A 16,145-nucleotide genomic window follows, 5' to 3' on the forward strand; every position below is an offset into this window, starting at 1 on the left:
TACTGACAAGCTCAGAAAGAATTATTTGTTTCCCTCAGATGTATGTAGTATATTTTAGCATCTTTTTAGCACGGCTTTACTGTTGTGATTAAGTCTCACTGCGCATTCATTACATTTACAGCAACTGAAAGAAGCAGTTATCAACTAAACAGCTCTGCTTGAACTATGGGGAACAAAGCAGAGCATGTTGCTGCTAAAGACCCAGATATTTCAGTTTCAGTAGAATAGAGCAATAATTAGTGAACATTGGACTCATATTCATCGAGTGGTCAGAAACACATCCCTACATGAATAGTACATGAATAGTACATGAATAGTACATGAATAGTACATGAATAGTACTACATGTTTAATGTACATGAATGTGTCAGCTGAATTTGTTAAAAATGGCGATCACGTCATAACAACTTTATAAGGTGATAATATGTTGTTATGATGCTTCTGTTTCCTCCACCTGACTATATTGTAAAACCAATACATTTTACAGCATTGATGTTACATGTACTGTACAATATATTTTAGATTACATTAAACCATAGCTACGGGAAATACTTGTTTATAATTGCCGGACAGGATGTCCATTAACCTCAAAGATAGTTCTGCTCAACAGATAATAATTGTTGATAAACTGACCATAGTAACACGACATCCGTTATGTGCTACATCAATACACTAACACACTTGAAGCCGCTTACATTTTGGATACAGTTCCCAGTTGGAAAATATTCCCTGATTCATTAAGCTTCAGTGCTTACAAATATCTTATCAAACCTCCATGCATATTTTTACAAGCTAAGAGCAATGTAGGAAAACATTCATGTAACATTGGCAGGCTTCTCATTTTAGCCGGTTAAACAAACACATCGCTGGTGCTGAATTGCCCATTATTTTGATTAAGCATGAAAAATAAGATGTAAAACATTAGTCAGCTACACTCATTATTTCAGTGTCTGATACATATTCCATCAACATTTCATATCTTCAACTTGCTCATCTTAATTGCAGGTTGTAGATGCAGGTTGTCCGGTTTCTGCCAATTACAGATCAAAATTGAGTTAAAGTTTCTTATAAATGTAGTTACTTGTACCTGTTGAAAGCTAAAACTTTATTTAATGAGGGATTTGACTTGAATGCCAATTTGATACTGGATTCAAATTGAATAAAAAAGCCAAGTCAACCCCACTGACGAGTGAAACTCGGATTATGGACTCATAGGAAAGGCTGACTTTTAAATGAATTGTTTCATTGTGTATTATCATTTATAAAACAATAAGTTAATAGTACAAAAATTTGTTTTTGACTATGTGTAATGCATGTAAGAATTCCTATTTGCCTGTTATGGTTAACACATGAGTGGACCTCCTCAGTGCCTGTGGAGGCTTTGCAGTTGCTTGTTCCAAACGCCTCAGGCTACATGTTGTCAAGGCAGACAGCTCTGCGGGGTGAATGACAAGAGTTGAGGGGAAACTTGACCAACTGAGGAGGAGGAGGGCAGGTCTGACAGTACACCTCCTGCCTCAAGGAGAAAAGTTGCACATTGTACCCTGAAGTAGCTGTTAATTCCAGCGCCAGTAACGGCTGAGACAAGCAGAACATGATAAAGAAGCTATTTAAAAAATACTGACATGTTCTGATGCCAAGAAACGGATGAGCGTGTTTTAACAGTTGACTTCTTTCACGTTTTCAGCTCGCACATCGCTTAACTAAGAGTGAGTTTATGCAAAAAAACAAGTGTAGTCCCAAGTGGACATGTTGGTAAGTACATAATCAGGAAAGAATAGCATTGTCTTACATACAGCTGCAACTAACCGTTAGTTACTAACAGTTAGTTTATTTTATCAACTAATTTGAAGATTACTTCACTGTTTGGTTGTTGGTCTATAAAATAAATGATGCCAACCAAAATGATCTAAGCCCAAGTTCACATAATCAAATTGCTTGTTGTACTGATTAAAAGAAAAAAAGCTTGCCAAACATGCATCTGAAGACAAATAGACTACAGGATAGCAGCGGACAGCTTGGACTAAAGATCAATGCTGGGAAAAAAAGGCCATGAGAATAAACCTGAAACCTTCTTTTTGAGCAAGATCAGCAGGAATGGAGGAACAGATAAGGACATAGAGCAACATATTGGTAAAGCACAGTAGGCATTCAAGATATTATGGTCAATCTGGTGAAAATTCACCAAGGCACTAAAGTGACCAACTTACATGTGTTAGTCAACTAATGCCTACGCTACATCCTTAAACTATGGTGGCCCATCGAAACCACAAAAGTGGAACTGTGGAGAAGTAGCTATGTGAAGACATAGCTACCACGATCAAAAGAAGTGTAGTGGAAATGGACAGGTCATACCTTTAGGAAGGACACAAACAACATCACAAGACAAGCCCTGGACTACAACCCACAGGGAAAGAGGAAACAGGGAAGGCTGGAAAGTGCCTGGAGACGTTCCAAGCTTCAGGACTTGGAAGAAATTGAAGTAAGCTAGCAAGAAGCAAAAGTCCAGGCCAAGAAAAGAGTGAGATGTCGAGCTCTGGTGGACGGCCTAAGCCCCTAAATTGGGTTAAGAGGCTTTAGCCAAGTAAGTCATGTGCAGCAGAAAATATTATTGCATCTTCTGCCATGACATTAGAGCCAAGTAAACACTATATACACCCAAAGGTGGGAATTATAATTGACCATTTTTAATTTACCAAACAGCACAAATGCCCACTAGCTATGGGGCTAACAGCAATATATATATATATAGTTATTATATACAGTAAGATATAAGGGCTGTACCCGACTATTCAACTTTTGCCTGAAGGCTCTGCGTAATGGAAAAACGGAGACATTAACCCCAAAATGTGGATTTTTAGGGGGAAAGTGCCCCCAAATGTGACTTTGAGGTAGGCTACCTCTACACTCGTACACACACATATTTACAGATTTTGATAGTGACAGCTGGAAGTTCAACAATCTGGGAGGTTCCTGCAGGATCTGGCACAAATGAAGCCGTGCTTACTTTAGGTCAGTTCAATTGGAAAGTTCACTAGCCTGCTAGCAAGGCAGAGTTAGCTTCCTCCCCCTGTTTCCAGTCTTCATGCTAAGCTACTAGCTGCTAGCTAAGCTCCAGCTGCTGGCTGTAGTCTTGTACAGACATGAGAATGGTATCAAGAGTGGTATCAATCTTCTCATCTAACTTTCAGTAGGAAAGCGGATAAGCATAGTTCACAATATGTCACTATTCCTTAACAAAGCATTTCTTTAAAAAGGGTCTTAATGAATATACAGTATGTTGAACCGTCTAAATCTCTAGCTAATTAGGTAATACAACCAGGTCATCTTTTTAAATGATACAGCTGTCACTAACAACTTTGTCACCCCTCTTCCAAAAACAATAATTGCAATGATTTTGAAATAGCAGATGTTAAAATTGGCATGAAAATTTGAAAAACAATCATGAATGCTTGCTCCAATATTTAAAGGACCAGTGAGAATTGTACAGTGGGGAGAGGTTCTGGAGTGCTCCCAACTGTACAGAGTTGTATTTTAAGCTTTTTGGAATGAGCTGAGAGACAAGAGTTTGATGTCCTGGACTGACAACATATAGTTGATAACAGAGTAGAGTAGAGAGAGCATTCCCATGGTGCAGTTGTGGCGATGCTTTGCAATGATTGTGGATGATGTGGGATATAAACGAAAATGTGCAGCTTTGGTGTGAAGATTCACAGCTGAAGTTCCGGTTTCTTTCTTTAGCAGAACACTGGTTAATATGACAGAGACATGATTCACTGGAGACGTTTGCTAATGTTTTTCACTGAAGTAATGTTTTATAGCACAGACCTACTGCAAAGTCCTGACTGACGTGAATTTGCATCATGGGAAAAACAGAAATACATCCTCAACAAAGATAAAGTGACAAGCAAGTTGCAACAGCAGAGAGGACAGTTCTGGAAGAAGACAGCGTGAGACAGAACAGCGTACACGTTAGATGAGGTAATGCTAAATCTCTATCTATTTGCTGACAGACAAAAGTGAGAGTAATACGAAGTGAATTTACATAGCAGATGTTCCCATACGCAGGGCTAGATTTATTAGACAAGCAAACACTGGGATGGCACTGTGCCATCTGTCATACAGCAGCAGCAGATAAATTAAAGGTAACAGCTGTGAGTATACTGTGGAGGTAAGGGCAAGTTATAGCATCTCGCTTGGAGGAGGAAGAGATGCGTGCCAGGGAGGTTATTCCCTTTGGGAAGTCGGATGAGGAGATAGAAATGAGAGAGAGGGGAAAAAGCAGAAATGTGGAGAAAGAAGGAGCGAGGAAGACAGAGGTGTGTTCTCTCCGAGTTATCGGCTGCATTCTTAATTTGTCTTGACAAATTAAGAATGCAGCCGATAACTCGGAGAGAGAGAAGAAGAGAGAAGTGGCTAGCAGGTACATATTCCCATAATTTCCTGTACCTGTATGTATGTAAATAGGATTTGATTGTGCTCGCACAGCATGAATTATACTTTACACTTCATCATGTATTAAATGTAAAAACTATTTGTTTTCAGAAAATATAACATTTATAGAAACATAAATCATAGTCACCGTGTGTAAAAATCAATCCCTTGTTTCTTACACTCAAGTATTGTGTATTTTTGTTTTCTTTGGCTTTCCACTTATTGATTTTCTCTTAATTCCACAACAGCCTATCTCTCTTGTAAGAACAGCATTAATAATTAATGGGTTCATAATGACATGAGTGTCAAGGTATTGTAGTCCAGGGGCTAAACACACTACAGTTCACTACAATCCACTGTGTTTAATCAAAAATCAAACTTTCTCCTCCTGAAATGATGGTGACATACACTAAACCGAAATATGCATTTCTGGCTGCAAGTATACTACTACTGCTACTGTATATATATAGATATACAGATACTGTAAATATAATGCCAGACATAAGTATGGTAGTGGCAGCACTGATAACTTTTAGTAATGAATTATTGTGAAAATGCTTTTGTTGTACAGAGCACAAATCAGGGCCATATAAAAGGTTCCATCAATTTTGAGTAGAAGGCTCCCCTTACCTTTAAACCAATTTCAGGAAAATCGGTCGGAGTTTAAAAGGCATTAAAATGGCTATCAATATTCATATTGAATAACAGACTTTAAAGATACTACGAGGAACTACTGGTTCAATGTAATACTGATGTCTATATATTACCTACATAAGTAAATGAGACCATCAGAGAGAAGATTGTCTGTTTCTACATAGTTATTCATAATGCTTGCCACTGGGTCCTATTCTGGCTAAATCAGACAAAATCATGCAGGTTCACCAGAAACTCCTTCAGCTCAGACTCCAGCGTGGCCTCTGGCAGCTACCAGCTCGCCAATGTCAGACCCAGATCCAGCTGCGCTGCCATTTTTCACCTACATCCAAAAATGACCATACCAATAGATAGTAAAGGTTCGAAGGATTTTGGAGTTCTGAATAGTAAGTTGGCAGCATTCAGTCTTGTGCGACATTAAACAGACCAGCATACAGATTCAAAAGCATAGTATAATAAAAGTAAAACACACAATATGTAATACATCTAAATATACGTAACTAAAGAAACAATAGGAGGATTTTGTGTGGGTGTTTGTGCAAGAATGCGCCTGTTGAGTGCAGAAAGAATGCGTATGTTTCTTTGTTCTGCCTCCTTATGTTCCGCGTGCACGAGCATGAACACACGAGTTAGGTCAGAACAAAAGGAGGATGGAGCGGGAGCTTTGAATTTCCCCTCTGAGTGTGTAGCTTTGTTTAAGGCCAATTCAAAGTATGTTTATGTAGTCCCTGTAGGATAATGGTGGATGGCTACCTGCATCTGTGTGAAGCATAACTAACATCAACTCAGTGGAGTGGCGAACACCAAAGATCACAACACTAAAGCTCAGTGAATAACAATAAACCAAATCAATACATGTACATTGACAAAGTCCTCAAATTAGCAGTGTACCATTACGCTATGCTATGCCCAGTTAACGTTAACAGTAGAGGCAGAAGGGTTTGTGGCAACAGCCAGAGGTTTACTTTGCCCTAAATTAAGTCTGTCCCCCTGGCTACAGCTACCTAGAAAAGGCTTGAAGCACTGGTGGTGGTGGCGGCTTAGCAATAATACACAGAAATGAAGTGAAACTGTCCCCCTTGCCACTGCCTGTACTATCCTCATTTGAATGCCTTGAATTTAAATGTAAACCACCCTTCACCCTGACAATACTTCTCATCTACCGACCACCGAAACCCAACTCAGCTTTCATCCCAGAGATGCACGACCTTCTAACTACACTCTGTACTACTTCTGGAAATATTATAATACTTGGAGATATAAATATTCACGTTGACACCCCCTCCTGTCACTATGCAGCCGAGTTCCTACACCTTCTGGACTGCCTCAACCTCATACAACATGTTGATGTCCCCACAAACACTAGGGGACACACACTTGACCTAGTCATCACAAACTCTGCCCCCATCCGTAATCTATCTGTTTACGATCTGGGTGTGTCGGATCACAAGGCCATCACAATGGATCTGCCACTCCTGCTTCCCTACACCAGACCAAAGCGTCAAATCCATTTCAGAAATCTGAAAAACATCAACCCAGACACCATGACCTCGGATCTCCAGCATCTCTCCGCTATATATCTCACATCAGTCAATGAATCTGTTGACTTTTACAACAAATCTCTGAGCAGTCTCCTGGATCTCCACGTCCCTGTCAAAACCAGAACAGTCACATTATCATGCTCAGCGCCCTGGTACACCTGCGAGCTGCAGAAGATGAAGACAGCGGGGCGTGTCCTCGAGCGGCGCCTCAAGGCTTCAGGACTCACTGTTCACAGACAGGCATACCGAGACCACCAAAAGGCCTACGCAAAGTCCCTCAGAGACACACGTTCACTTTTCTACTCCAACATCATCAACAATAGCCCTGGCAACTCCAAGCAACTTTTTTCCACAGTAAATCATCTCCTCAAACCTCAAACTCCCTTACACCAAGACACCACAGAGAAGCAGTGTGACAATTTCATCGCATTTTTCAGAAAGAAAGTAGATACCATCCTCTCTCTCCTCTCCAACTTCGCTGCTCTGCCAGTCCCGACTGTCAACCCCCAGCCTGGACCTACCCAGCCTCTTTGCCACTTCACTGACATTTTGCAGCAAGAGGTTGAGGCCATCATCAAAAAGATGAAACCCTCCACGTGTGCCCTGGACCCCTTTCCCACAGCCCTGGTCAAATCTAACATTTGTGCCATAAGTCCCCTCATCACTACAGTGATAAACCACTCCCTCCAGTCTGGTCATGTTCCATCCCCTTTAAAAACTGCTCTCATCAAACCACTCCTCAAAAAACCCACCTTAGACCCAAATGTCCTTGCCAACTAAAGACCCATCTCCAACCTGCCGTTTCTATCCAAGGTGCTGGAAAAAGTAGTTGCTACTCAGATTCAGGACCATCTCAACTTCAATAAACTCTTTGAAAAATTCCAGTCTGGTTTTCGCCCTGGCCACAGTACAGAAACTGCCCTGGTTAGGGTCACCAACGATCTGCTGATGACAGCTGACGCCAGATCTCCATCTCTCCTCATCCTCCTTGATCTAACTGCAGCATTTGATACCGTTGATCCTGACACCCTCCTCAACCGTCTTCATTCCACAATGACGGTTGATGAAAACAATCGGACTCTCTCACTCGGCCATAAACTGGTTCATCTCATATCTCACTGGGAGGACTGAGCATGTCCCCTTGGGAGTGCCAAAATCACAAACACACTCTGTCACCTGTGGTGTCCCTCAAGGATCTGTCCTGGGCCCCCCTTTTTTCACCATCTACATGTCCCCCCTTGGCCGTGTCATCAACTGGCATGGAATATCGTTCCATTGCTATGCTGATGACACACAACTCTACATCAGAATTAACCCAACCCCCTCTGCACCTCTGCCATCATCCACATTAACCACCTGCCTGGAGGAGATAGAGGCGTGGATGAAGCACAATTTCCTCCACTTAAACAGCACTAAAACCGAGGCCCTTCTAGTTGGCACCCCACATCAAGTCCTGTCCTCCTCCATAACCTGCATCACCTTCTCCGGTCAGAACATTCCACTCTCATCAACAGTCAATCTGGGTGTTAAATGGATCCTCACCTGACCTTTGAGGCCCACATCAGACAAACATGCAAGAACTCCTTCTACCACCTCAAAAATATTGCCAAACTCCGCACTACACTCTCTCTGTCAGATGCTGAAAAACTTGTCCATGCCTTTATCTCCTCAAGACTTGACTGCTGCAACGCACTTCTTATCGGGATTCCTAGCAAAAACATCCAGAAGCTGCAATACATCCAGAACAGCGCTACTAGGATCCTGATGAGAGTGCGAAAGTATGAACACATCACACCCATACTCAAATCACTGCACTGGCTTCCGGTCTCACTCAGGATTGATAATAAAATCTCCCTTTACACCCATCAGTGCATTCATGGAAATGCTCCATCCTACCTTAGAGAACTGCTCACCCCACAAACCTCCACAAGAAACCTCCATTCTGTAAAGGCTAACCTCCTCCTTCCCCCCAGGACCAAGCTCAAAACCATGGGAGATCGCGCCTTCTGCTCTGCCGCTCCCAGACTGTGGAATGCTCTCCCTGAACATCTGAGGACGCCACAGACTGTGGATTCTTTTAAAACAGGCCTAAAAACACATCTTTTTAACAGAGCATTTTGCTAGACTTTAACCATTTTAAAGTGTTGTCTTCTCTGTCTACCAAATGTTTTTTTTGGTTTTTTTTTAAAAGTACGTATGGTGTGAGGTCTGGGATAAAACATATCGTCTTTAAATGTGGGACAGGTGGCTAGCGTCCTCTACCAAGGCGGGTCCTTGTTTTTGTCAATTTTTGCCATCTTAATTGTGAATATAGTATGCAACGTTTTTGAGGCAGATACTGATATTGATATTTAAGCTTAAAGCTGCATTAAACAATATGTTTAAATCAACAATGAGTAAAATGACAATGTTTAATGTGAAAGGGGTTACTCATAGTATCAAACACAATGAAAATGATTCCCCAACTCTGGAGTTTCCCTCAGCTCTATGACACATGTCTTTAAGCTCATTGTTTTGGTTTCTGGCCTGCAACTTTACTGCTTTTGTTCAGTCTCACTGTTCTTATCAACATTGTTTCCAGCAAGCTAGACATGCTACATAAAAACACATTTATTGACTTTTGATTTAGTGAAGGCCTATGGTAATAATAAATACAACACAGATCAAACATGATCAAACATGGTCAAGTTGAATGCAGTCATTGGTGCAAAGCTACTCTATGTAAGATAAGTCTGACACCTTTATAGGTTTTCTGATTAACAAATTATATAGTACCTATTCAGCACTAAATAGAAAATAGACAAAGTTAGTGACTAGCTGGTGAACATAGTGGAGTATTTAGCAGTTAAAGAGCCAGATATATTTTGCTCAGGAGTCGGTGGAGAGAAAAACAGCTAAAATTCATGTGAAGCCATATCAACTTTAAAAGGTCAATGCTGTGGTTACAACTTGTTTTCCTAAGTATAAAAAAGTGCTACTGGTTTTTCAGTTTAACAAAACTCATTAGTGCTCTTTGGTGGACAAACTATGCAATGAAAACAATGTTTCTAAATTGCCACAAAAAATGTTATATCTTCTCTGCTACAATTTCTTATTTCTTATTGTCAGAAATATACCAATATATCTGAAAAGCTAAAATAAATTAATATCTGCTGATCAACCTGGCTGATTTCTCTTTCACTTCTGAATAATGTGCTTCCTATGTCATAATATCAATAGCATAGCTATGCTGCTTCAGTTACCACAACACCACTGGTTTCACCCCACCATCATGTTTCACAAGGAAACACAAATCACTGAAGAAATGAGCATCTGTCTCAGCCATTTCATGGAACCTCTAAAATGACTATGAGAGACACAACACTAAGCAGTTAATGCTCAACTAAGGTCACATGCACCACTCTTGAAATAACACAGTGCAAGTTTAGAGTCACACCTGCTTCAAACCACAAATTGCCCCCCTGTAACCATTATCTGTTTCTTTGTTGGAGAGCCGGTCCTTTTACACAAGCCAGTGTGCCATCGCTTCAAAAGAAACACCTGATATCATCTTACTTAATGTGTTGCCTATAACCAATAACGACTATCTGTAAAAACAAAAATGACTATGCGGGGGTACGGTATTCATTGGGAGTGAAGCAGTCTAGATTTCTGCTTTGTAAAAAAGGAGAAACATTACATAAAGTGCTCCTGCTGTTGTAGAATTATATAACTTGATGGATCATACAGGTGGTTTTTAATTGTACCTATAAAATACTTTCCATTAGCCGCAGCACACCATATGCTTTTTTAGATTGATGTCCTTTCTTTTAGGCAGCTACTGATTTCTATTAATTTAGTCACACCATGAAAACCAACTTGCAGAGACTTGAAACTTGCTTGAGTCAAGTCATTCATCACAGTTAACATTTCTCACCTTTATTTTTGTCAAAACACCATTATCAGTGAACAGGCACTCATTTGAACTCTGACTTTGTCATTGATATCAGGTCTGGACATCCCAGACCTCAGATTCAAATTCTGAACATCCTTTTAATGCTAAAGTTAAAGCAGTTAATACAAGTTGTTCTGGTAGCTGACTTTTTATACGTGATTATTATAAATATTGGAATATCTCAACTTTTAAGTATCTGCAAGCTGATTTGTATTTGGTAGTTTTTACTCTCCAACAATGGCACCATAACAAAGGCCTCTCAAAAGTTGAATCTTATTAAAAGGTAGGAGCATAAATGAAACTCACTTCAGTATAACACAACCAGACCCAGTAGGCGGCGCAGTCCAGAAGACCTGTATCCTGGTGCGCCTGCGAGGTGTGCTCTCCGTCACAGCCGGGGCACAGTTGGTCATGAACTGTGTGTCCTCCTCATCAATATTCTAGAAACAGATGAAGGAAAGATTTAGTACAAAGATATTGAGAAAAATCCACCTGTGTCTCTCTGGTCTACCAGCTTGGCCCATGAAAATGACCAAACTTTCATTGTGCTTTGATGATTTTAGCCATTATTCCTTTTTCTCAATTGAATCACACAAGTTACATTAGCTCGAGCTAACAGCACAATTATGTGAAATAGGACAATTCTCAAAGAGCCTGAGTAAGGCTTTGGATAATAACAGTCTTGTATATTCAAGATGTGTCTAACCCAGTTCCTTCAGTACTTGGACCTTGACAGACAAGACTAAACACACACAGAGACAGACACACACATGCACACATGGCCTATGACCTTATAGCTAGTGTTCCCCAGCTGCCTCAGCTCAACAATAACAATGACCTAACACCCTGTCCCAAACCCCTGATAGGACATTAAGACGGAGACAAAAGTCACAGACAGATCTTTCTTTCTTTTTCTCTTTTTTTCACAAACTCCCCTTTCTATTACACATCCACATGGAAGTGCACAGATATACGCATCGAGAAGACACTGAAATAAGCACAGAACTGAAAAAAAACACATGCATATAAAGTGCACATACTGTAGACATACTTCTATGTATTTCTGGATTGACTTCCTTGTGCCTTCTTTTACACAGTTTGGATTACATGATGTCACCAAGACACATACAACTGGCTAAAAGACATAAGAAGAGAAAGAGATAGAGAGTGGAGAGTGAGACATAAAAGACATAAGAGAAGAAAATTGAGAAAACATAAAGGAAAGGAAAACATAGGATTAAGTAAAAGACCGAGTTTTGTGAGTGAAGAAAGTGGAGCTAGATTAGGGCTCCAATATATTAATTTGAAATAGAAACTGCACAAGGCTAATACTTAAGTAAAAAGCTGCTGAAAAATAAGCTTGTTGTTTTGTGTAATGACGTTGTCGGCTACGATGTATAAGTAACAATTGTCCATCACTGTCTGTGCTTGCTCAGACTGGACTTGTTGATGGACAACACTGTAGTCCGTTTAATAAAAGTAGTAATGTAATTAAGACAGTCGAGGCTCATGTCAGTCTAGTCCCAAGTAATGTTCCAAGTTAAGACATACAAATAAAGTCCAAATTCAAGACAGGCGTGTTCAAACTTAACACAGTCAATCAAATGAAATTACAAATCAAGAAAGGTTAATTCTCTATCCAAGTCCCAAGTCCAAAACACTAAGTTTCTAGACCAAATGACAAACTCAAGACAGGCAAGTCCACATTTTAGGAAAGGCAAGTCCCACATTAAGCCAAGATAGTCAAGTCCCAAGTCTACCTATTTGAGTCCCACAATAAGACAGGTAAGTCTTGCTTGGTATGCCAAGTCCTAAACATTCCAAGTCCTAAACTTTCCAAGTCATGGCCAGTGCAATTTTTTTCTTTCCATTCAAATACAATATCTTTTAAAAATGGCAACCGAATTCACGACGAGTAAATTCCCATGTCAAGACAGGTAAGTCGAACATTAAGAAAAACAAGTCCCAAGCTGAGAGCCAAGTCAGGACACTCAAATCGTAGCTCATTTCCAAAGTCAGAATAGTCAAAGCCAGGTCAAGACAGTCACACAAAAATCAACATGGTCAAGTCCAAAGTATACACAGTCAATCATCTCAAGTTGGAAGTCCAGGCAGCTGTGTTCCACAAAAATACAAGTAAGTCCTAAACTTTAAGTTTCAGGACATAGATTCTGCATTTTTCTTTAAAAATGGCAAGACAAATCAAGACAGGCAAATCCACATTCAGGACAGTCATATCTCAAGTCACATCCGACTCAAATAAATCCCAAGTCAAAACAGTCAAAGCCCATGTCAAGACAGGTAGGTCAAAAGTCAAATACCAGCTCCTTAGCACTGGGTTCCAAGTCAAGACAGTCAAATCCATTTTCAAGTCAAGCAAGTCCAAAATTAGGTCCTAAGCCAGGATAATCAAATAACAAGTCATGTTAGACATGTTCTAATTAAATTCAGTCAAGACCCAACAAAGGTCTTAAAGGTTGTAAAACATTGGATTTAAAGTCACAGCCAAGTCCAGGCAGGTCCCAAATCAAGATCCAAGCCAAGACAGTCAAGCCTAAATTCACGACAAGCAAGTACCAAGTTCAGCCCCAAGTAAGGATAGCCAAATCCCAAATGGTAATGATAATCCAATCCCAAATTGTAACTCAAAAGAGTCGAGGCCCAATTCCTTGACTTTGGATTCAGAGTTGTAGACTCTGCATTGTTACTTTTTTCATTCAAATGTAATATCTTTTCAAACAGTAATCCTCTGCCTGAGAGCAGTATCTTTTTCTGCTCTGCCTTAGAGTATGCTATTGGTCTCATCATGACTCCTACCCTTTGGGTTTAGGGGGAGATCAAGTCTTTATGTTCTTTTAAGTCATCTGGCTCAAGCCTAATGACTGGAAGTCAGTAGTCAGTGGTGTTAAACTCAAAATTACGTTGACAAGTCTTTTTTTATTTAGTACACAATAATGGTATTGTTGTTATGACCTTTAGTTCTAAACTAGAAACAAAGAAGTTTCAAGCCATATTGTTTGATCACTGATAACAGAGAATATGGGAGAGATGGAAGGACAGAGAGAAAGAGAGACAGACAAAGAGAGGGAGTGTGGGAAGAGTGGCAAAGGAGCGTTTGTTTTCACTGCAGAAGCTGGCATGTCTGTGTGTGTCCATGGTCTGTCTATCTCAATCTCTCTCTCTCTCAATCTCTCGCTCTCCGTTGAGACGGTAAACACAGATGCTTCAGAGTGCCTGCACAAGCAAACGCAGAGCCCTGTTCAAACACACACGTGCACGCACACACACACACACACACACACACACACACACACACACACACACACACACACACACACAAAGAGACAGAGAGCGGGTGACAGACAATGCAAACCCAGGATCCCTGGTGGAAACTGACAATAAGAGTTATATTAGTGTGTGTGTTTGTTGGCTGGTGTGTGCGCACACATTGCAGGTTTATAATTAAATGCAAATCAGATACAAAGGAGTGAATACAGTTAAAACCTCTGGGACCTGAGTGCAGAGATGAAACGTTTCAGAGGAAAAACACAGGCAGGCTTTCATACATTGAAATGTCACATCAACACTGGAAGATGGGCTTATTTCAGAAAGTAACCAAGTTCTCTTGCTCGATGAAGACCTCGAAGGCGCCGACATATTTGCCTTGAGCTTTCCATCAATCAAAGCCGTACTATTACTGCAGAATACTGCTGAGATCTTGGGGCTATTACACATATTGCATCATATTACATTTTTGTGATTGAACCACTCAACTGAAGCCGCGGTGTCACATATCCAAACATCTACTCTGTGTGTGTGTACATTTATTTCCCAACAAATGGAAACAATTCTGTGGCTTTTGGCGTTAAATTACACAAAACAACATTGGAGAAGAGGGAGCGCATTGTTCAATAAGTCTGTTTAATATAACAACCCCAAAGCTCTTTTTTTATTAAAATCCACTGCTTTAGAATTATATACACATTTTAGGGCTATAATGTTTTGTAGAGGTCAATTTAAAAGAAATGTTGAAAGTTTTTATGAGCTGTAGTACTGCCATAGTCGTCCATTTAAGAAGTGTTTGTGTCTCGTTTGTGTTCATGCAGACAATGTAAATGGACTCTTTCTCTACTTGTAGATTCAGCTCAAATTATTTATATCCTGCCTTTCTTTAAGTCTGTCATGTCCTTTTCTCATCTCTGGTGTTCTTGTGCAAAAGCTCTGACGTTATCAGGGCTTTGGTGTGAAAAGCTCTGACAAAAACAGTGAACAGACTAAATCACACAAATATATACAAATACAATGTGGTAAAGTAAAATACTTTCCATGACATTGGGCTATACCTTTACAAACACTAATCATTCAGCTTTGGACCTGAATTCTGCTTCTACCCGGCCTGTTCCTTTGTGGCAAAAACATATCTTGACTCCCTTTACTTTTGACTTTTGCTGTCTGTAAAGAAAGTACATCTAAATTAATGAAATCAATCATTATTTTCAACTTGTGTCATCATTTCTTTCCCATAAAAGAAATGCCAAGCCATGCTTTTTGAGTTTTAGAGCTAGAATATCTCCAGATTAAATATACAACTTTACATATTCTTCCAGTCCCAAGTTGAATGAGTTGCCCCTGTCAATCACTGGTTAGTTGTCTTTGTTATAGACAAATATTATCTTCCGGCTCCCTTGTGTTAAAAATAAATCATGTGCCTAATCAGAAAGAAAGGGCTTTAAGCAAAATCATTTCATAAATAAATGTTTGGTTTATTCATAGCATGTCACTCAGAAGATGGGTTCATGTTAACATTTTACCAAACTAAGACCTTAACCAAAGTGCCATTATTATCCTGAACAAGTAAATCAGCCATTGTAATTGTGTGTGCACGTGCGTATGAATAGAATTGACTATGTGTGTGTGTCTGTGTGTGTGTGTGTGTGTGTGTGTGTGTGTGTGTGTGTGTGTGTGTGTGTGCCTCCTTGTGTCTGATTTCCAGCCTTGCCCACTCAGTTAGTTGAGGCTATTGTCAATGAGAAGCAGCATTAATAAACTGGACAGGCTCCTGCTCAGACCAAGGCTGAGTCACAGAGCTGTTGAGACTACAGCAGTTATCCTCAATCACTTCTAGCTTCCAAACACTATAAACTCAGTGGTGACATTTTCTATGACATCAAATAGTGGTACTCCGTTTCCTTTCTAAATAGAAATTGTCATGCTTAGTGCATGGGCCAGGACAGGTTGGATCTGCAGCGGAGGATTAAAACTGCCCAGAACTTCATTAGTACCCGTGGACCAAGTAACAGTGATATCATTGAGGAGAGGTGCATGGGCCCACAGGATATTAAAAGACAATCACCACCCTAGCCACAGCCTGTTCACCCTGCCGCTTTTTGGCAAGCGATCCGCTGCTGTACCGTCTACAGAGCAGCTTCTTTCCTCAGGCTGTAAGACTCTTCAACTCATCCTCCAGTCCAAACCCCACCATGAAACATAGTTGTAGCTGTTGTTTGGGATGACTACACGGAGGTGGTGGGATCTAATGGGATAGCTTTAAACTTTTTCTAAAGTTTGGTCAATAATAGTGG

General features: G+C 40.2%; 1 protein-coding gene across 1 annotated transcript in view; it reads right to left on the minus strand.

Moving 5' to 3' along the window:
* Positions 1-16,145, minus strand: part of spon1b (spondin 1b) — an 86,645-nt gene that overhangs the window by 63,635 nt on the left and 6,865 nt on the right. Inside the window, exon 3 of the mRNA XM_029434233.1 lies at positions 10,870-11,003. Within this exon, the coding sequence (XP_029290093.1) occupies positions 10,870-11,003 (134 nt within the window). The remainder of the gene's footprint in view (positions 1-10,869; positions 11,004-16,145) is intronic.

Source organism: Cottoperca gobio, chromosome 6, assembly GCF_900634415.1.
Source record: "Cottoperca gobio chromosome 6, fCotGob3.1, whole genome shotgun sequence".
NCBI lineage: Eukaryota > Metazoa > Chordata > Actinopteri > Perciformes > Bovichtidae > Cottoperca > Cottoperca gobio.